The following is a 23596-nucleotide window of genomic DNA, read 5'->3' on the forward strand; positions in this document are numbered from 1 at the left end:
CACCAGTCTCAGTAGGGCCACACCTACCAGGTAAGGTGACCATGCATTTTGTCCGGCATAGGACTAGTTCCTCCCTGTTATGCTCCTTTCATTCTCAGAAGAGACCCAGTTCTATGTCAAATGATATGGTCATCCCACTGTTATGGTACTACTTTTGGATTCCCACAAATTTATTTCTAGTCATTTTATGAGCAGCTTTATAAGTTGCCTTTACTTGGACTAGTTTGAGTTGATCTCTGCAGAAGACATTTCTATTTGAAGGAAATTCTGAGATAAGTGGGAGGCAGAGTGGTACCTTCCACTAAGGAAGACTGAGGTGGGAGAGAAAGGATGAGAGTCCTGCAAGAAATGTCAGCAGAACACATTGTATGCTCCCCTTGAACCTACATTTTGAGGGAGGCACATAAAGATGTAGGATCATAGACATTATTCTGGTGGCTGAGGGGAGTCTAGAACAGTGTGTTTGGTGAGAGGTGTTAGAACCGTGGCTTTGCCTGGCCCTCTTTGGGTTTTGCCTTCCATCAATTCTGAGCTAGAGAATCATATTTTTTTTAATCCATCAGATTTTTATTTTGCCTCTTTTCTGGTTTGTCTTTTCATAACCAAGAACTCGGACTTATACTGTTCCTTGCAATTAAAGGGCCAAATTTAGAAAAAGTTGCTGATAGAGAATTGAGGGATGAGTTAGTCAATAGTACTGAGAAACCACAAATTCAGATATTGTGTTATATGATGTTGTTGGTATCTTTTCTATACAGAGACAGTAAATTATTTAGGAAAAACACTTTTCTGTTTTCCTTTCTAAAAGTAATGTAAGACATGTCACTCTGAAGAGAACAGGTGATACAAGAGAAAACAGGAGTACTTAAAGTTTTGAGAAAACTCTAATTGGTTCCTACAGTGTTGCAAGCACTGTGTCAGGCTATCTCAGGAGATTTCTATATGATTTATTTTCCCTGAAGATGGTAAGGAAAATAGGCTTCCCTATTTTATAAACCATAACACTTCAAACACCCACACACTGACCTTCCTCACCACCGGAGCTGCATTTCCCACACACCTGGGAGCCAAGATGCAGAGGCTAGAACTTTGCTACATCCAAGGCATGGCCCATGCACCAGCAGCACCAGGACGATCCTGGAGCTTGTTAGAAATGCAGGACCTCAGTCCTCACTTCAGACCCACTGAACAGAATCTGTCTTTTAACAAGATCTCAGACTATAAATACACACCTAAGAGATTAAGAAGTACTGGACTAGAATATTCACTCTCCAAAACAATTTGATTTATTTATTTCACACTCTTTTCTCTCCACCCCATGTTCACCTTCTCATCATAAGTGTGTGTTTATAGCCAACCCCTCTACCATCCACTCCTGTTATTGAAAGTACAGCTCTTGGCACAAATATTTACCATGTAGATACATTTTGGGCTGTCATTTCTGTACTGATCTGTATCAACTGTGCAACAGCATTTCCATTTCGGGGAGAATATTGTCCTAAGAGAACTGTTGTCATGTTAGAACACGTTGCTTTTCACCTTGAACACTTCTCCAACACTTCTCTGTTCCCTCAGCACATCTGAAATCAGGTTTCTCCATGAAGAAAACATTCTACAGTAAAATTTCCAGAAGGTGCCAGTCATTTTCTTACTCTACTCATATCACTGGCAAAATACGAGGGTTTAGAATATTCCTTGATTCTAAACCACTATTTAAAAAATATTCCCAGTAAACTCTTCTGATGAACTCACTTGTAGGATATTCTGACCACTGACTTGAAGAGAACCAGTGGGGAAGACAGTGGAAGAGGAGTCTTGAAAATGAATGAGTCGAAGCAAGATTTCCTTCCAAGGGCCAAAGGCAACTTTCTGTTCCAGCCATGTAACATGCCTTAGCTCATACTGTCCACTTTTCCAGGATATCCTTGACCCTTATCATCTTATAATAGCTTTTCTGTCCTTAAAGGACCAGTTTTAATCCCATTTTACCATAAAGCATTATTAAATTTCTCCATTTGGAATTATTCTTTTTCTTTTTCATAATTTTGTAGCCATTTTTTGTGCAACCATTGTATTTATACCTTCATTCTACTGAAAAAATGCATTTAGAGCATGTCAGTCACTGTGTTAGGCACAGAGTCACCATGGGGGTCAAGCTCAGGTGTGTTCCCCATTTCTATGAAGCTCAAAGAGAGGACACACAAGTGATCACCGTCTTTAATGTGCAATTATAAACAAGTTATAAAGAACCTAACCCAGTCTTAGAGAGTCTGGGATGGCTTTCCTAAAGAAGTTATCTAGAATTGAGATGTGAAAGATAAGCAGTCAAGAAAGAGTGCTGAGGTGGAGGTGGAGCAATTCCAGACCCAGGGACGGTGCAGGCAGGGACCCCACTGAACGCACATCCAGCCACTGGCCAAAGGCCAGCGCAGCCAGCAGGTGTGGAGGGGAAGGATGCGAGATGAAGCTGTAAAGGAGACAAAGGCCAGACTCAAACTGGCTCTCAGACTACTTGTAAGGATCTGGGCTTTTTCCCTAAGGGCAATGAGAAGTTATTGATGAATTTCAAGTAGGAGATTAGAAGAATTAGCATCTATGTTGATCTCTGCCACTCTATTATGAAATCCTTGAAGACAGAGTTTGTATCTTATTCATCCTGAATACCTTGAAATGTCCTTTGCCTAAGTCTGAAGTTTGATAACTATATTTATTTTTGAGTTGTTGGAAAAATATAAAATATATAACTTGAATAAATTACTTATATACAAATGCTGCATCAAGTATTTCTTTTTTTCTGGAAGCATACATTCTTTACTGTTTTTTAATTTTTTAATTTTTTTAGATACCGACTGGGGAGAGTCCGCTATTTGTCTGTCCCATTACAGATTTTCCCTTTTCTCCTTAGTCACAATCTCTGAAGTTTTAGTAGGCACATTACCACCCAGAATGAGATTATAAATCCCAGTCCATCTTGCAACTTGCTGTAGTAGTGATTACATCTGGCCAATGAAATGTAAGTGAAAGTGTTGCAGGGAACTTCTGGGAAAGCTTATTAAAAGGGAAGATGGACCCTCCTACTTTCTTACTAAAACCCAGATGAAATGCCTGGAGTTCCTAGCAGTTGTCTTGTCACGAGAGAATGGACACCATGAGCTAAGGAAATTGGAGCAGAACTTTAGAGTGTGGGTCTCAGATTGCTTCCAGGAGTCATCATTCGAACTGCGGATAGTCTATTTCAAACATCTTGCACGTGCAATAATAAATTTCAGATTTGTCTAAGAAACTGTAATTGGGTCTCTGTTCCTAGCAGCTGAAAGCAATTTCTTACTGAGATCTGAACTTTTACTTCAGGGATATTGACTTATACACAGTTATATAACTGACAGATATTTTAGTGGAAAAAATTAATCTTTAAACCAGGAAGTTCTAACTTGTGCTCCACTAAAATATCATCTACTTAATTTAAGCTTCATTTTTTTCTATTGAATACTTATTTTATTTTTAATGAATAGAGAATTAATATTCTATGAGAAAACTAACACATCTGCCTTCTAAGTCAGTAAAGATATTCTCTGGAGATGGTACTGCAAGCAGATTCAGGGCTTAAGAAAACTTCTAACTAATTAAAAGGGACTGAGAGTTTCAGAACGATGCCAGTTTCACAGACCTTCTGGGAATTCCCATTGTCTCTGAAATGAAACAATTCTAAAAGACAACTTATTGAGCCCTCTCAGAAGTTCCACGGACCTTTAACTCACCTGTGGATAAGACCAGCAAGGAAGCTAGAGAGCCCTTTTTAGCTGCACATAATCCAGCTGGAACTATCTAGAAAAAGATTCTGGACCAACACTGTCCAATAGTAATACCACATGAGCCACACATTACATGTCATTTTACATTTTATGGTAACCACATTAAAAGAGTAAAAAGAAAAAGGTGAAATTAATTTTAATAGTGTGCTTAACATGAAATGAAATCAATATACAAATTACTAATGAGATCTATGTCTTTATTTGTACTAAGTGTTCACAATCAGTTGGTATTTTACATTTACAGTGCATCTCTGTCAGAAGTAGCTGCGTTTTGAGAGCCTGATGGCCACATGTGGCTAGTGGCTGCCATATTGGACAGCAGAGCTCTGGACATCCCTTTTCTTTTTACTCCAGGACCTAATTACCTGTGTTTCTTCTAATCCAACTCTGCCTGTCCTATTTTAATTTTCTCTCTTTTACCTCTCCCCATGGCTCAACTACTGCTACTAGTTTTTACCATTTTCTAGATCCCAGTAAAATCTTACTTTAACTGATAGACCCGTTACTACACAAGTTACAACATGGCTCTGGGATGAGAGAAGATAACACTGAATCTTCCACTAAAGCCTATTCTCACTCTGAAACAAGCTTCTCTTCTCTGCCAACATGTTCCCAACTTCCACACTTAATGCGTTCTCCTTAGCCCAAGTCCTAAATATCTTAGATTGACTCTTCTGTCTATTCCTATTGCTGCTGCAATAGTTCAGCTCTCAGCGCCTCTGCTCAGATCAGCAGAGCAAACGTCAGTGATGCAAAACTCGATTTCCCTGAAAATTCTTCCCTGACTCCTTATTGCCCAGAGGATAAATGACAACCATTTTAGTAGGCAAAAAGCATGCAAGGACCTTTTCTGTTCAGTCCTCTCATCTTCCCTCAGTAGTAGCTGCCAATCTCTGAAAGAACCCATTCCAGCTGCTTGAGTTTACGGCAAGTACCAGGTCGTTCACACCCACATCCTCTGTGTGTGCTCCCCAGCTGCCTGGGATGCCCGTCCTATTCATCCTAACCTGGACCCAGGCAGAATTAGAGATGCTATCTCTTGTGTATACTGCAATTTCGGCTTTTGGCAGTTTTTTCAATAATTATACATTTTCTTTTGTCTCTTTCATTACTCAGGAAGGAAATAGGGTCATTAGTTTACATTTTATTCACCAAGGCTAACACTATCCTTGATATGTGGCAGGTAATTAATGAATGATTGCAGAATAAATGGGTAAATGAATGAAGGAAAAACATATATTTCCAACTCCCCCATGAGCCCGCTACACAATCTTTCAGCTCTAGTTTAAGTGGTCTCTTGAGTGTTTCAGAAACATGACATGGTCATCCACGCCTCCACACTTCAGCTCAAGCCCCTGCTTTTGCCTGGAATGTTGTTTCCCTTTCTTTCTCATCGGCTGAGGCTCAGGTTCCTCTAATGTTCAACCTACTTTTTCATGAAGCCCTCCACCAGCCACTGCAGACCACAGTGATTTTTTTCTTTGTTAATTTCCTATAGAAATTATCTGTAATGTTTAAGAAACACATGTTTCTTAGCATAGTTTAAACACTTCCTGTGAATGTTCCTTGTTTACATGGCTAAATAAGTACATTTCCTGGGAGAAGTGATCCTATTCTGTATTTTTTGGTTTTCTCATTGTGTAGAATAGTACCACTGCCTTGACCTTCATAGGAGATTAACAAACGTCCCTTGAGTTGATGAAATATAATAACTATGTGGAAGGAAATTGCCTCTGTGCGTATGGTGTTTCTAACTTTGAAAATGTTACTCTTTTTTCTTTAATTTTCAAATGCCTGAAGTTTCAAGAAAAAATAATTCACTTTGATGTCATGTCTGTCTATTTGCCCAGAGGGGGCTTTCACTGAAGTGTGTCCATGAAAATAATTTTCATGTTGATGAAGCCTTTTTGGGACTCTGCCAAAGAAGCAAAGATCATGAAACTACTGGAATAAAAGTTTAAAAGGCATCACTTGTTGAAGGCAAACAAAGCTAATCTTATAAACAAATGGATGGCACTTAGAGGGTTTACCCTTATCACAACTGTAAATGATGGTCTATTTAAATCAATCTGTTTACTGATTAAGATATCCCTTTCAGATGTTGCGTAGTGTTTGTTAAGATTTATTAGACTCACTTTTCCAACACTATTTTGAACACACACATTTACCACCCATTCCATCTGTATCCCTCTCTTGCTCATGTAATATTCTTTTTTGATATAAGCAGGGTTTGGTAAATAAAGTGAGGTTCAGACGCTAATAAGTTCCTAGAAGAATTTATAGGCACAGACAATGAAGTATTTATCTGTGATATGGCAATGAGTGCTCTGAAAATTTTAGACAATGTTATCTAAAAAGCTAAGCTCGCTGCCTTCTTAAAACTAGTTTCTAGGCAGTATAGATAAAGCCACACAAAGTAGAAAAAATTGTGTTCCATTAGCAAATAAAATTAAAACAATGGCAAGCTCCAAGTCTTCATAAAACTGTTTTTTCTTGGTGTAGAAAAATCTATGACTCCTTTTCTCTTGTTCTCAGGATGTAGATCACTTAAATAGCAAAGAAAACTTTTCAAAAAAAGTGTCATTTTTAAACTGCTATAATAAATAAACACTATTTTTCAGTTTTTACCCCTGACTTTTATTTTAATGAAACTAAAAACTGTCCCATACAGATAAACCAGAGAGCAATGTGACTTAATAGTCATTTTTTTCTTTCTTTTCCATTTCTTTCCTTTGTTCTTTTTGTTATTTGAAATACATAGGCTCCTCAAATAGAGAAAGCAAAAGGAAAAAGTAAATTCTACTTTCCTTTTATCTAGACTGGACAATAGCATGTTGGTTTTAATAAAATTCGGTAAAGAAGTCATTAAAAAGACACATACCTTAATGATTTTAATTTAACTGAAAACCCTACATCATGTAAATTCAAAGACTCACCTGTTGGAGGGAATTGCTCTGGAGTCTTTGGGTACGGGCCACTGATTGGAAGTTGACAGTTCCAAACCACTGGTCTTTCTGATGAACCATTTCCATAAAGTAACAACCTCAATTTTCAGTTTTGGTTTCTCGAAGTGCAGGGAAAACTAAAGCCACCAATAAATCTGAGTGACTACACCTCAGTTTTTATAAATCACTGCAATTTTTACAGTTTCTACATTTACATTTATGGTTTTGTGTTCGCTTTTGGCCATTTGTCTTTCTAAAACCTTTCAATTTGGTTTTAATGTAAACTATTTTTTTCTGTCCCTACTCATTTGAAAATATACTCAGTATTTCACGAAACCATGTTATGACAATACCAAGTATGACTTCAATAAATATAATTGGGAATGAACAACGAACTCTTAGACAACATGTGGCTAAGTACACAACAGATGAATGGCTGGTAATCTGCTAGCTCCAATTCTTCATCCATCTCACTGTGGGGTTCCCTTCCTATATTTTACAAAAGAAATGGCGAGTGTCTATTAGTCTGTAGACTTGGTTTAAAGAAGGGCAGTTCAATAAGTCCATAATGTTCAATCGAAATATTGCCGGGCCGAGCCCGTGGCGCACTCGGCAGGGTGCGGCGCTGGGAGCACGGCAGCGCTCCTGCCGCGGGTTCGGATCCTGTATAGGGATGACTGGTGCGCTCACAGCGCTCACTGGCTGAGCGCGGTGCAGCCGGTCTCAAAAAGGACAAAAAAAAAAATAAAAAAGAAATATTGCCATGTATCCAAGTGAATGACAAAAGCAATTATCTTAAGAGATATTAAGAAAGATATTTTAAATGTTTTTGAGTCATTTGCTACTGTTTTTATTTTTCTGAAGTGATTTCAAAGTGATTTTATTTTTAAGTACAAATAGAATACTAAAGTGATAAGACTAAATTTTATTTTTGCTATTGTTTTTAATGTAATATCAAAAGCAAGAAATAAAATTTAACAACTTATTTAAATCTCTCTATAGTTGATTTAGATATATGTTAAAATTATTTATCTTTTTCCTTTCTGCTTATCTTCAAACATGTAACTGTTTTTCTGACATTACTTTTATGCACTAGGCCTTCCTTGGGATTTAAATGTCAAAGCACAGCTCTATGCCACGCCAAAAGCAAATATAGTTTTCTTTTGTCCTAATACATGCAATACATCAAAGAAGAATAGGGCTGCTGTTGAATCTTAAAATGACTAATTCAACTTTTTTCTTTCCCGTTTTTTCTTAGGAGAGTGATCTCCTCTGGCATTTCACTACTTTTTAATTTTTTTTTTTAGATAAGTTTTTGTCACTTTAGTACTCTATTTGTGCTTAAAAATAAAATCACTTTGAAATCACTTCAGAGAGGCAATGACTTGAACTGGGTTTGCCTGGGTGTGGGATACCTTTAGGTCATTGAGCTGATATTTCTGTACTAGGCAGATTTCCATGGCTTAAATGTTTCAGTATAAACAGGAAGCTTCTATCTAGATCTCTTCTTAAAAAAACCGAATGGTTTGACAATGAAGTTAAAGATCACAGGGGAGCCTGGGGTTAGCACTGAAGGCCAAGAAAGTTTGTACAGAGAGCTATTCATCAAATACAAGAGTAGAAATAAGTCAGATCTAGTATGAGGAAACAGGGCTTTCCAGAAATCTGCTAGTAGTTTGATTTATCTCAAACCCAGAAAGAACACAGCAGTTTGCAATATGAAATCACTGGGATCCAAGATGGGGAATAAACTGAGATAAAGTGAAAAGAAACGGGGATCTAAATTAACAAATTATCTAAATTAACAAATCACAGTATGAATAGTCCTTTGAGAAAATTGAAGGTGGGTTATGTAACGAGCCTTTTTTCTACTTGTTTGTTTTAAATTGGTGATTATGTTTTAGGACATTGAAAACCTAAGTGTGTGTTTGAAGAATTTTCCCCCAAAATAAATCCAGTTTCACTTTTGGAAAACCATTTGTTGGCTTAAGTTCTCCCAGAATTAGTTCCAGCCAACCTGTGCTCTGCTGCTTTGAAGTTTGATGGGATCAGTCACAATGCTGTCAGGACTGAGCTGGGGCAAAGTTATGAAGAATGTAAGTTTACTTGAGAGACTTCTGCTTTCTTTACCCCTTATAAATAATTATATTGAAGTGAAAGCAAGATATCCCCGGAAGCCTACAGTCTGAGTGATTAAATATGCACCTAATGATAGAAGTCAGAATGTTCCCCTTGTGAAAGAAGTGCCAGCACAGTTTGACACCAGCCTAACTGATGACATAAATGTTTTAAAGAAAGAACAGAAGGGGATGGTCAGCCTGAGAATGGATGAAAAAAGGAAGTGTCAGACCCAAAGGGTAGCAGTTCACAGTCAGCAAGATCCAGGTGAAAGAAAGGAAATCTGGCATAAATATTGTCACTATGGAAACATCCACGTTTGTGAGACAGGCCTTCCCTAAATGATAGTGGAAACAGTTTTTAGATATTTTAAGTTAAAGTTTTAGTTTTGTTTCTTTTTCAGCAAATATTTCTTGTGCTATGGCTGTCCACCCAGCAAATCAATGACACTTGTCACCGTGGGTGCTGGGAGAGTTCACCTCTAGACTCTGGACTAAAACAAAAAGTTAGTAAATATGTGGATTCAATTTAGGCAAGGTAGTCTAAAACCAAGGGGCTTTTGGTGTGAAAGGCCTAGGTCCTTAAGAGCAAAAGAGAGGCCTCCTAACTGTTAAGATGCATAAGAGAAAATGGAATGTTAAGACAGGGCAGGGTCTGATCAGTGACCCTCTCTTCACCACCTCATCATTAAGTCCTAGGAGGTACTGTTCATTGCTCAGAGTGATCTTCAATAAGTATTTGTTGACTGACTGAATCTCAACAGAGACTTAGAAATCCTACTGCTGTGTGGCTTTTGCAAATCTAATTTGTGGAAGGCCTGCAACAGCCTGAGGTGGCCACTCTAGAGCGGATATAAAGGCACAGCGTGCAGACAGGGCAACTAAGAGAGCTGTGCCCTGGCCCCATCCCCTCCCACATGTATGGCATAATTAACTTCAGCTTGTACGTCGTCTCCAAGAGATGTAGAAATCACTGTCTGTCCATATGGGGACAATAAAAATGCTTACGTGGCTAGTAGACTGGCTAAAGAGGTCAGGAAAAAGGCATGGAGTATACAGATCTAGAGTCACCAACCATTCTGGTTTACCTAGAACTGAGGGGTTTCTTCAGAAGCAGGGCTCTTAGAACTAAAACTGAGACAGTCTCAGACAAATGGAGACCAGTTGTCACCTTGCACATATCCCAGAACCTGAGCCCAGCTGTAGCCAAGTCATATTCCAAACCCAGCAAGCACAATGGCCAGAGCAGTAAGCCGTGGGGACAGAGGGTGAACTCTGAAGACCAACCGGACCAGGGACCCTCAGGGGAGCCCAGAAGGAATCTCAGTAGAGCACATGGAGACATCACATAAGCTGGCCCGGACCCAAGGGCTACGTTGGGGAGTCTGGGAGGACTTTTGAAACGGGATGACAACCCCAGAAGGGAGTTTGATCTTTAACTAAAATTGAATCCCATATCGACTGAATATGTATATATAAAGGGGGAGTTATTAGGGTACTTAAAAATATATATTCGAGTGTTTATTTTTTTCTGCTGCTTATTGAAAATGAGGGCTTATGAGCAAATGAAGATCAATTTTGGAAAATAAAGAATGTTACATGCTTTCTTTATCTAAGTTAGAACTGTAAAATTTAAACCTGCTTTTATAGAAACTCACGACCTCCTTCAGGACTGATTTCATTCATCTTTCCAACAGCATTAACTTAGTTTTGAGATATCTCACGTTGTATTTACCCAATCCTCATTTAAATGCTCTTATCAAAATTCATATACTTATTCTTTTCTTTGACAGAAAAAAAAATCAAACTAGATAGATGTTCTTGAAAAGAAAGCATTGAATTAAAAAAAAAAAAGCTGGGTCTGTGATTATGCACTTCCATGCAAAAATATAATAGAGACTTAATTACTAACTCAGGAATAGGATCCAGTCTATTCACAATTTTGCAAGGGGTAATTTTGTAGGCTGTGTTTAAGTTGGGGCATTTACTTTTCCTTTTCCTCTCCCTGTGCTATCCAGAATGTGTATGGTTTTGTTTCTTAATATATTTACAAGGGAGGTGGACAGGAAAGAGAAAAGAAGATTATAATTCTAATGAGCCACTTTTGCTAGATTTTATACGCATGTTAAAAAGCAGGTGCTGATCGTAATAATATAAATTTGCTTCGACCTCTAAACAGTGATTTAGTCCCCACATTTTAATCTTCAGAGGATATCAGTGGAATGCAACATAACGTATCTTAAAATAAATTTGTCATCTTTTCTTTCAAAGCCATTTGCACACTTGGGAATTTGTCCCTCTGTGTTTTGGTAAGAAGATGGTACTGGCTGATTTTAGAAGTGGAGGATGGGGGAAGGACAGATGCTTTTGACTTTAAGAAAAATAGAATTTGACTCATAAGTGACTTAAATAAACAAGAACTGGTTTTTTTTTTTTTCACATAAAAAGGAGCGAAGGTGGGTACTTGATCCTTGGTTCTCTCGACCATACAGTTCTAAGCATTGTGTCTGCATTTAACAAAGGATAGTTGTGGGGGAGAGGTGACATAACAAAAACTGTCCCAGGAACACCACAGCTGACTTCTGCTTACCTCCGAGTCACCAGGACTGTGTCATATCGCTACTCCTGCCTATGATAAAGCAGAAAACATCTCTGTGGTAACTAAGCTGTAAAGGATGGTTTCAGGATTGAAATGGAAACCACAACTTACAAAACAGACTTCACTGTTACTCACAAATCAGTAAATTATGCCCAAACCAAGCATCATCACCACATGCTTAAGTTCAAAATATTTTAACACCAGCTTCTTCCTTGTCATACACCCTGGCTAAGGCCACAGGAAAACAAATCAAACAATTCTGCATGGGTTCACAAGTACTTGAGACCACTGGCCGTTGCGGCAAATTTTTTCTTTTTTTCCATAACACTTACTCCTTCTAGCTTACTATACTATTTACTTATAATGATTGTGGTTTATCATCTGTCCTTTCTCCTCCTCTCCCAGAATGTGAGCACCAAATGTGCAAGTACTCTGTTTTATTCAATGATTTATCCCAAGTGCCTAGAACAGTGCCTGACATCTAGCATGCACTCAGAAAATAAATATCGGATGCACAATTCTGTAGCTTGGCCTGCTTGCCCTTTTCTTGATTTAATGCTGTGGTCTGAAAACAAACAAGTAAACAAAACAAGCCACACGCAAATCCACATACAAAGAAAGAAAAATAAGTTCAGATCATAAGGTATTCCAGCATGACACATGGAAGAACTGCTTTAGAATCATCTTCCCCCAACTATTTCTCTAAGTTCCACTCATCACATTACGGCAGCTGCTCTTATTATCTCTAAACAATTTATAACTAGGCCCATGGTAGCTCTTTTATTTTTGTTTTTTCTTATGTTCTCACTATTCCTTTTTTTTCCCTTCCAAAATAACTCTCAAATCAATCAAGCTGAAATTTGAAAGATGAAAAGTAAGAATCTTACATTTTAGGCTTCCTTAGGAAGAATTTGGGTAATTTGAAAATAAAGTGGTAGATAATGGGCTATTGGAACGTTTCAGTTATGAAGGAGAAATAAGTCAAAACAGACGTGTGCTGGGGATGTGCTGTTAAAGGTCTGTCTGGATGGTCACTGCAACTGGATGACAGACTGAAACCATTGGTACGCTCACCTGGAAAGACACAGATTAGGGGTGACACCAACCCTGAGCTCTTGAGTATTTGAATAAAAGGATTATAATCCTGTATTAATTATACCAAAATGCAACACTTCACAGTTTAAGATTTTGAACTGAGGACATTTTAGGTGAATAAATAAATTTGCCATTACACACATTGCTAATTAACATACAAAAGTCGTTGTCGTCCAAAAATACTACAAGCAGAAAATAAATCCCATAATGGCTTTAGGAAATTTGTGGAGAAGTGTCAGAGGTGACTATTAGAAAGGAGTGTACCTTGTTCTCTGAGGAGCCAGGACTGCAGGAATCCTGGCCACACGAACATTGGTACTGACCCATTTTTGCAAGAAAAATTTTGTATATGCCTGTATCTGCCAAAAATTGAAATTTTTGTTCTACATCTTCCCTCATGTCAGTCTCACCATGAGTTTCGTCTTTCATTCTCTTCATTTACCAAAGTCTCATTCACTCTTTTGGGGCCAATTTAAGTCTTACTGTCTCCATTAGAGGAAAACATCAAAATCTCAACATGTCACCCATGCTTCTTTGGTAGCAAACAATTTAAGTATAATACCCAGGAGACATGCTGTTTGAAGTGAAAAAGCAGTATAAAATCTAGGCTGTTTACAAAGCTGAATGAGGTAACTTAAGTATTATTGACATAAATTGGTGTATCACTGAAGTTACTGACATGCGAAAAAGACTAGGTACTAAAATATATCAATATACCAATACATTGTATAACTACTACTAAATAAGAAACATTTTTGGTATAAAACCAATTATTAAAATATGCAGATAAATATCTAATATCAGAACAAATGATTTTTAAAACATTTACTTCTCAGCTTTTTTATTATTGCTACCACATGCTTTATGCAGAAATAATAGCTAACATATTATTAATGGCTCAAAAATTAGGAGTATATTTCTATTAAAATTGTTCACTATTCTGTTTAAACATAAACTGTTTAGGCTATCAGGACCAGTATTTGCATACATGTAATAGAAATAAACATTATGCTATGTTATCAAGTCTTCTTACATAAATATTAAAGCTTTAGAAAACATATGTTTGACAGCTTACATAAATTAGTTTACCATTTACAAGAATGTAATTTTATCAAGATTTTATGGAAGAGACTTACTTCACAGTAGATTACTTTATATATTTGTAAGATTTGTTATATGTTTTTGAGTGACTTCTCAAGGATCTCCTCTTAAGTAATTTTGTTAGAAACTTAAGGTCTGTGCTTTGCTGGGGGAAGAGTGAGGTAGGAGTAATACCTTATGTCAAAATTTAAAAAGATTTTAGAAAAGTTTTACCATTGAAAATACAAAATTAATGAAATTATTTTTCAGCCTAATATAGTCCTTCTACAAAATATTTGAATGTAGCTTAGAAAGCCATCTAAATTCACTACATTAACTTCAACTCATAGATGTAGTTTGTCTACAGATAAAATATCTCAAAATAAAAATTTTAAAGTATTAAAATGGAAGACGCTTTTTTGTGGTATGTTAAAGTAGTGTATGCAATAATATCATAACATTTTATATGAAAGTTGCATCTTTTTGCTGTGTGAGAAATCAAAGTTTTTTGAAAAGCTCCTCCCTGGATTTGCAAAAGCTAATAGATTAGATGTTGTAATATTTTGATATGTGTATTTTGTAAGCAGACTCAATTGCTTTAAATATTTTGCTTCAGTAAATCACCATATTGTCCACCAATATTTTGTAATTTTTTTTTTTTCCCTTCAGAAGCGGTCTTTGGAAGGGAAAGTACAGTGAGGCCGAGTCGTGACCAAGGTAGGGAAAGAAGGGACAGTTCTGCTTGTGTGCATAGATAGCAAAACTGAAAATCAGCTGTCAAAGTTCCTGTATGGCACAGCCCTGGCTTACAGACTTCTTTGCATAATGCTCCCATTCACTGGGGAGCCTGGCAGAAGGGTGTGAAACCACAGACTGTTCAATCCCATACATCCATGTCCTCATCTAAATGTCATCACTGCTGACATCCCAAGTATACTACAATAGGCACTGCAAGTGACAACTCCCAACTAACCCATTTTTTGCTTTTTTTTAAATGTTATTTTGGGTGTGCCACTGGTCTTACATCAGAAACATGAATTTTGAAAGTCTAGACCACTTGAGGCAGGATGAAAAGACCACTTACCTGTCTATGATGGCGCACATGTCAATGCTGACATTGGCAAAACTTCCTGGCTTCCTTTGTGCCACTTCATATAAATTTACAAGCTGATCATCCACCTGAATGAGCTGCATGCACCCTTGGAAGGAAGGCTGAAGAACTGAGTGACTTGAGTTGTTCATCTGGTTCAGAAAGCCTGTGAAGCAGAAAAAGGGGAAATGTTAAATTCAGTGTACAGCATGCTTCACTAAAACTCTTGCGGGCATTTGGCCTGGTCACAGCCATCGTACCCAACTGCTATATTTCTTTGATCTTGGCTGATGTCGTGTTCGACGTAGAAGGAAGTCTTTTGAGAAAGCAAGATTATTTCAGGAGAAAACATCAGGGTTGAACTGTAATGGATTATCAGGTGAATGCTTGCCTCTGGGATCCACCATCACTCAAATTCTCTTTTGACATCTTTTTCACTCTGTCACCTCTCTCTGTCCCTCTGTTGTTAAAGGATCATTCTCATACCTCCTCAACTGAGTCTGGCCCCTGAGATCAGGACTTTAGATCTTTCCCAACTATCCAAGTTTTTCTTATGTCTTCAATATTTATGTCTATTTTCTTAACTTCCTAGAGACCTCTTATTCAGACAGCACGAAGCTAAACTAACTATTACCAATTAAAGTAGATTTCTTTTATGGATCAATGTCTAACTCAATCCCAAGGGTTATTTGCATAACAAATGATCTCTCAATTATAAAATCCAAATGAACACTATAAAGAAATAAATTTAGGCATAAAGATCAGCCACCCTACTTTGAATATGCATCTTACACAAGCTACCTAATATGGTATAGCAGTACAAATAACAAATTGAACTAAAATTAAAAGAGAGTGAATAACTTGACAAAAAACCCACAGTAAATCTTGTTGATTCCATCAGGGAATAGAATATACATATGATAAGCTTGAAATCAGACAAGAGTTTTACTGTTAAACAACTCTGAAATAGCACTGTCAATAAATTATTATTATACCTTTTCAATACAAAAATGCATAAGCCTTATCATGCATGGAAAATTTGTAGGCTGTAAAGGAAAAACACTTTTTGATCCCTGTATCTCCAGAAACTCCCCAAAGCTTCTGCTTTTCATATTGTTCCCACATTAAATTTGCCTACTGGGCAAGTTTATATTGTCTGTTAACAAATCTGACATTATCCACAAATTCATTTCATCTAATATTATGTCTGTAGCAAAAACAATTCATACAGAATGAGTTAGAACCAAGATATGCCATTAAATGAATAAAAGTGAATTTTCAATAAAAACAAATTTGCCATTAAATGATTTTTGCAAATGTCCTCTTCTTTGAATAATAATAGTAGCTTAGTATAGTAGAAATCTCCTTTCTCCTTTTGTTAATGGGTTTCATTATTGGGTTACAATAGCGTCTAATTGAATCTCCTTTAAGGGTTAATCATAGAGCTGTATATTATTTTACATCAACACAGTACTATATAAAAATAGGATTATACATAAATTAAGTTTTTGACTTAAAAAAATCTATATAATGCTCTATTTCAATATAAATATATGGCCCCTGTATGTGTGTTTGTGTGTGTATTTTTCTAAGCCACATTTTCTAAAATTTGCATTGACTTAATCCCTTCAGAAAAATGCTGATCTTAGATAAGTGGTTTATTTAGACTAGTTGTATTCACACATATGACACATATGATTTTCAATTGTTTAATCAAGATAAAATTGAATGGGGTTTAATGTCTAAATTTAGCGGAGAAAAAACACCCAGCTGTAACTTTATTGACCACTCTTAACAAGACTGTCATTTGGTTTTTTTTTTTTTTTTTTTTGTCCTTTTTGACACATATGATTTTCAATTGTTTAATCAAGATAAAATTGAATGGGGTTTAATGTCTAAATTTAGCGGAGAAAAAACACCCAGCTGTAACTTTATTGACCACTCTTAACAAGACTGTCATTTGGTTTTTTTTTTTTTTTTTTGAATACTTGAGAGTCTCTAAATATCCACACCAGCTTTGAATGATTTCAAAACGAGCAGATCTATTTGTGAGTATAACAACTTCTCTGGAGCAAAGCAGCTGCATAAACACTGATCACTACAAATTGGGTATAATTAAGTTCATAAAAGAAGACTTCATCAGTCACTTACAACAATGTTCTGTTTGGTCTTGATAATTTTGACGTTTAAAACTGTCAAGTCCCTTCATTTTCCTACATGGGGTATATGCTAGATGAAGATAATTATAGGACAAAATACTACATATCCATTAAAATTTAGGGTTTTTTTTAAATTTCTCATTGCAATATCTTTAAAGTTTCCAAGAGGGACCCCCATTAATCGTTGCTTCCTGGTATTCATAACCTTTTGTAGTTCCTTTCCACATTGAATCAGTGCCGACCTCTGTGGATGACAGAAAACTGCACAGGTGGTTGCAGTGAGTGACTTCTAAGGCTAGTTTGTAGCTTGATCTCTGAGATTGTTCATCTTGTGGAATGTCAGCTCCTGTGTCATAAGAAGACTAGAGGAGAGGCCCATGAGAGGTAATACATGATTATCATAGTTTAAAAAATCATTTAGGGGGTGATTTACTATGCAACAATAGATAAATAAAGAAATTGGTACTGGGAGAGAACTGTAACAAAAATCTAAAACTGTAGCAGTGACTTAGGGACTGGGAGGTACAAGTTAGTCAGACAGGCCTTATGAGGACCACTGACCAGAAACCTGGTGACTCTTAAGGAGGCTCTTAGTCATGGCTGAGGGGAAGAAAAGAAAAATGCTATTCGTAATGAGAGAAAATTGGATCCTGATATATTGTGTTGGAAAGTTTAGCAACATTGTTGCCAGAGATAATAGGGAAAAGGAAAAGATGTGCTTACTGAGTCGTATAATCTAGCTGAAGACATTTGCAGGCAGAATACTGAAGGTGCTTTCTAAAATCTTTTTTTTCTGTTTATGGTAAAAGTAAAAAACAAGGGAGGAAAGCTAAAAAAAAGTACTGTTAAATATGAAGAAGCCAGGGCTTGATGGATCTGAAAATGTAAGTTAAAATTAAAATGTTCTTTTAATTTTCATCTCTCCAGATAGGAAACAATGCAAAAATTAAGAAATCACCTCCAGGAAAATATAAAATACCAGAAAAATAAAATGATCTAAAGACGATGAGGAGTTGTACCTTACAAAATCCTTGATAAGACCTGAGGAAGATATTAGGTGGTGCATCAGAGAACCATTCAGTGAGACAAAAGACCCTCTAGCAACTTGTTGGTGTGTCTTACAGATCCTTCAGGGTAAAGAAAAGGGGATCTAATAATCTTAAGTGCATTTTCCCTCTGTAGTTCAGCAGAAGCTTAAGGAGGAGAAGGAAAGTGTATCTTTATGAGACTGTGGATGTGTTTATTATTTAATGGAGTAAACCTGAATAAAATTCATAAAAAAAACTCCATCCATTTGTAAGAGAACTGTATTGGAGGTAACACTGCCAGGCCAGATTGTACTGAAAGACACAAAGATGGTACAAAATAGAAAAAGACCTTTATTTCCCCAAATTTCCATAGACAGGAAATTATGCAGCTGCAAAGACAGACTACTTTTTTACAAAAAAGGAAGAATGACTCAGAGTGGCAGAACGAGAACATGGAGGGTGGAGCCAAGAGCCATGGAGAATCATTTTCAGGAGATAGAAAGACTGAGTCCTAATTAAGGAATCACCAACGTGTGCCTCACTGGATATCAGAACTTCTAAGGATCAGTGATTTCTTTGTGCCTCTTATTTCCCCTCTTTTTAGCCACAGATTCTGAATTGGTTTCTCTATGCATATCCTACCATCGTGCATTGGGTGTAGGGGTGGCATAAAACTTGTTCACAGGCCTTCAGATTGAGAAGATGATTCGAGGAGCTGTGCTTGAGTCACTGTACCCAAATGGCTTTGTTTTCTTCCTGAAACTCCCAAGAAGCTTCATTTCAATCCGACTTGACTTTGATGATGAGGTCCTGGATTTTGAGCAGATGCCCTAATGAAATAAAACTTTGGAGGGCTTTTGGAAGAGGTGAATGTACTTTGCATGCGGAAGAAACATGAATCTTCATGGGCTAGAGGGTGAACTCTGGCAATCAACTTCCTGGATGACCAATAAATCTTCACATTGTAATTATGTCACTTTAAATACTTCCTAGTGTTTATGGCCTTGTGTAGTCTCCTTCCACACTGAGTCAGTGCTGATCTGTGTGGCAAATAGAAGATTGCAGACTGACAGTGTTATGTGACTTCCAAGGACAAATAATAAAAGGCATTAGAGGCTGTACCTTGGTCGTTAGATCACTTGCTCTAGAAAAGCGGCCCCCATGTCATGACAATCCTCCAGTCGTCTGATGGAGAGGCACCCATGTGGAGAGGAACTAAGCCCTGCCACCAAACAGCAGCAGTGACTTGCCAGCCAAGTTAGGAAGCTGTCTTTAAGTAACCTCCAATCCTACTGAAGTCTTCGGGTGATTGTGGCCCCAGGAAACAAGCAACTCCAGCCTCAGAAGAAACTCTAAGCCAGATCTGCCCAGTCAAGCTGCTCCTGAGTTACTGGACTCTTGTTGAATAGCAAACAGTATCTCTTACAGAAAAGCAAGAAATAATAAATTACGAGTATTACTATGTTCAGCCACTAATTTTGAGTCAATTTGCTATGCAATAGATAACTAATACAGATTATAATGAACAAATCCTACCGTCACCTTCTCAAATAGTTTTTAAGAATTAGAACCCAAAGATTAACAAAAATATGTCATCTACTCAAGTCTGCAAAACAGTGACTGGTTCAATGTTGACAATTCCCTCATAGTTAACAACGTGTAAAAGATGCTGGTTTCTGGTGCTGAAATTCCTCATGCTCTAGCTCTTCTGGAAACAGAAACAAATATTTATTTATATTCTGTGTGTGTTCTCTTTATGGACAAATATAACTTCAGTAAAAATACTCATGTATTAGTGCCTGTGATGCTTTCAGTGACTATTTCAATGCTTAGTACTTAATCTACGTAGTAGATTAATAGTGGGATTGCTTGGAGATATAAATGTGCATCTGGGATTTTGAGGGCCAGAAATGAATACAAATAAAATGGAAATAAAGTGAGATTTAACCAAAAAATTGTCAAGTTGGTAGAAAGATGATATAGAATAAAGAGGTAAAACTTTAGTATGTTTAGTTTAGAAGATTAATTTTATACCTATGAATTTGTAATAAAAATATAATGTTTATACATGGGTTGCTGTTACTGGGTTCTACAATCTGACAATGTATTATAATCTTGTCAGTCTCAATTGTATCTTACTGTCAGTAAACATGGAAACCTTTCCTATTTACAGGATCATTGTAATTATGTTACTTTATTGGCATGTTTGAGATTTCTGTTTCAAGACAGCATATAAAAACTTCATGCCTGATTTGAAGTCCACTCAATATATTATTATTCTTGCTGACAAAGTAAATACATGCATTTTCAAGGTTTTAGAAATTTAACTCAGAAATATATCAGTGAAAAACATGCTGAGATTCTTTTGATGTTAAATTGCCAATCTAAATTGTTGTAATTTATAATGTTAATCTGACAGGACAGAAAAAGCAAACAATACTCAACAGGGTTGAAAATTTTACATGTCTAAAACAACATGCACACAAGGTTTCTCTATTTACACTTATTTTTAAGTTGGGAAGTTTGGTAGAGAGAGGCTGGTGGAATGCTCTAAGGATGTTTAAAACCATGTATTACCTTCCTTTCAATATAATCTTGAAAGATTGTACAAAGTGTCTACTAATCTCTACTGTTTACCCAACCTTCTTCAATAATTTAGTCAAAAACCCATTAAGCAGGGGCAGGAAAAGAATCTCATGGGGATTGGGGTCCAAGCAAGCAGGGAGTTGAGTGGCCAGGAAGTGAGTCCAGTCGTGGCTGGGACCTGTGCAGTGAGGACACCCATGTAGGATACCCACCCAGTGTGGTTGGGGGATTGGCTACAACACGGGTTGATTGAGCAAATAAATAAACACACTGAGGATAGAGGGAGCCAGGATCTCAGTGTCAGAGAAGGAGGATGCAAATATGGAATGTGGGGAAGACTGAATGAACCCTGTGGGTTTGGGTTAAAATTTAATCCATTACTATGAATTTGTGGTTTTGTCATATGTAGATAGATATAGAAATACACATACATGGAACTGTGCACGTGGTCAGGATACAGTTGGCTCTTATCATCCACTGGGGACAGTCTGGGAGCAGAATCATCCCAGAAGCTAAGAATATCTCTATAGCCAGAACTTTGCTTCTCTATGGACTAAAACAAGGACCCCTTGGATAAATGACTGATTCCAGGGTCTGGGTCACGGAAAGTACAATATGACTGTGGAACATTTTGCTGCACCAGAAAGTAAAGAAGTGTCCCCAAATGAGGGGGCATGTCCGAATGATGCAGGACTTAGCCAGAAATGGCTTCTGCTGTCTAAATTCAGGACAATTTGAGTGCAAAATAAATCATGTGAGGGTTAAAAAAGATATTTTGCATATGAGAAGAAAGAAGGAAAAGAGGAAGAAAAAAGAAAAAGTTACAGATGATATCTCATTCAATAAAATATGAATCTATGAGTCCACCTACATAAAAATGAATAAACAAATGAGGAAAACAGAAAGTTCTTCCAATAGCACTATGCTAAGTAGTAAATGTGAAAGGAATGTTGGAATTAGAAAGTCATCATTTGGCAACCATTACTTTAATATTAATTCAGGCAAGAAATATCAATTGATGGTCAAATGAGTGGACGCAGGTTGGAAGAGAAACACAGTCTAAAGTATCTCCTTAAAAAATATTTGTTAATTTCAAAGGGGAGAGTAGTCACTTTACAGTGGAGAAACCTGGCAGACATCTCTGTAATAAAGTGATTAAAGTTATCTCCACCAGAAATAGGGCTGACTGACACTGTGGACGCCTGGTAAGATGTGAGGAGAGGAATAAAACATGGCCTGTGGTACTTCTGCTAAAAATACATGAGCTGGGTCCAATCATAGGAAACCTCAGACAAACCCAAATTGAGAGACAGTCTACAAATGACTGACTTGGGATCTTCAGCAATGACAAGGTTATAAAAATCAAGAAATGACTGAGGATCTGATTCCAACTGGCAGAGACGAGAGAGGCAGGACAGCAGAGTGTGATGTGTGATCCCAGACTGAGTCCTTTTGCTTCAAAGGATATAACTAGACAACTGGCAAAACTTGAATGGGGTCTCTGCGTGAAGATTACACTGGTGGTCTTCATATGCTTTTTAGCAATTTTTTATAAGTTTTAAATTGTTTCAAAATAAAAACTATTTTTTTAAAAAAGTTTATGTTCCAACTGAAAAGGCATTTTATGCTAAAAATTCTGTCATCCAAAAATACTATTTTGGATTAAATTTATTTTATCTACATTCAGTGCCTATGGATTTTCAGTGAAATTGCTCTTCCTAATGTCAGTGGTGATTTTCAGGTCACTAAAGAATATTTTACAGTCTTTATCTCACTAGACCTCTCAGTGGCATATGACACTTGATCCTTATATGCAAATATGTACACACATTCTGTATACTGTATTCTCAAACCAGGATGACTTCTGTGGTTTTAAAAGACCCTGAATATTATGATTCCTGACTCTCTTTCCAACTTAAATTCGTATCTCTCTTAGCCATTTTTAGACACGGAGAAATCCTAAATCCTAAAAATATGCAACCTCTCAGATCGCCCCTCCCCCCAATTAAAAAATTTTTAAAAATTAAATCATCAAATAAGTGTGGAATAATTCTACAAAAGTTTTCATTTTTCCATAATATACTTTATGCCTCAAGAAAATTTGTCATATTTAAAAATAATATTCTTGCATGCCTACTTTGGTCGTTCTCTAAGTACTTAGGATGTCTATCCTCAACCACTATGTTCCAGCCACAGTCTCCTCTTTTCTGTGCCTCAGGAAAATCAGGCCCTGACTTTCTGGAGTTTTCTTCTCCCTTGTACTTTTCATGCTGACTTATCCTTATGATTCAGGTCAGCTCAAATCTCACCTTCCGGGAGGGGCTTTCCCAGACCACTGTATTTAAAATTATTTCATCAATTTTCTCATTCTGGTTCTTCAACTACTTGTTTCTTGTTATAAAATTTGTCACAATGCATAATGATCTGAATTTGTTTATTTACTTATATAAGTGCATCTGTTTATCACTTAGATCAATGAGAAACATGAGGCAGCTGTAGAAGTGGGTATGGATCTCAGATTGCAGTGTTTAAGGAGAATATGAGAAGTGGGCAAGCAGAGGTAGTGCAGTGACTCTAGCACTCCATCACCCAATAGCAGTCTACTAAGGGAAGGATCACTTTGCAGTTTATTAGTTAATTTTAATGACATAAATTAAATAATATAATCTATTATCATTTTCATTTTTTTTTCGTTAAATTTTTATTTTGTCAATATACAATGTATATGATTATTATGGCCCATCACTGACACCGACATAAATTAAATAATATAATCTATTATCATTTTCATTTTTTTTTCGTTAAATTTTTATTTTGTCAATATACAATGTATATGATTATTATGGCCCATCACTGACACCGACATAAATTAAATAATATAATCTATTATCATTTTCAAATTTGGTACAGTTACTTATATTTATTACATTTCTGTTGATTTTTTATTTATAGTGAATTAATATAAGAATTTTGCCACTATCACTCTTTTGATCTTTTGTATTTTAATTAAAGGCAGTGTTCATTGATTCTCTATCTGTAAAATAGGTGAAATTGTAATACCCCAGTACAGAAGGTTATGAAGAAT

The 23596-nt window shown here is 36.7% G+C and overlaps 1 protein-coding gene across 1 annotated transcript in view; it reads right to left on the bottom strand.

Moving 5' to 3' along the window:
- Positions 1-14671: 14671 nt before the first annotated feature.
- LOC103592123 (contactin-associated protein-like 2) overlaps positions 14672-23596 on the bottom strand; it is a gene marked incomplete at its 5' end in the record, with an annotated part of 252742 nt that continues 243817 nt past the window's right edge. Inside the window, one exon of the mRNA XM_008574721.1 lies at positions 14672-14904. Within this exon, the coding sequence (XP_008572943.1) occupies positions 14729-14904 (176 nt within the window). The remainder of the gene's footprint in view (positions 14905-23596) is intronic.

Source organism: Galeopterus variegatus, unplaced genomic scaffold (assembly GCF_000696425.1).
Source record: "Galeopterus variegatus unplaced genomic scaffold, G_variegatus-3.0.2 Scaffold1093, whole genome shotgun sequence".
Classification (NCBI taxonomy): Eukaryota; Metazoa; Chordata; class Mammalia; order Dermoptera; family Cynocephalidae; genus Galeopterus; species Galeopterus variegatus.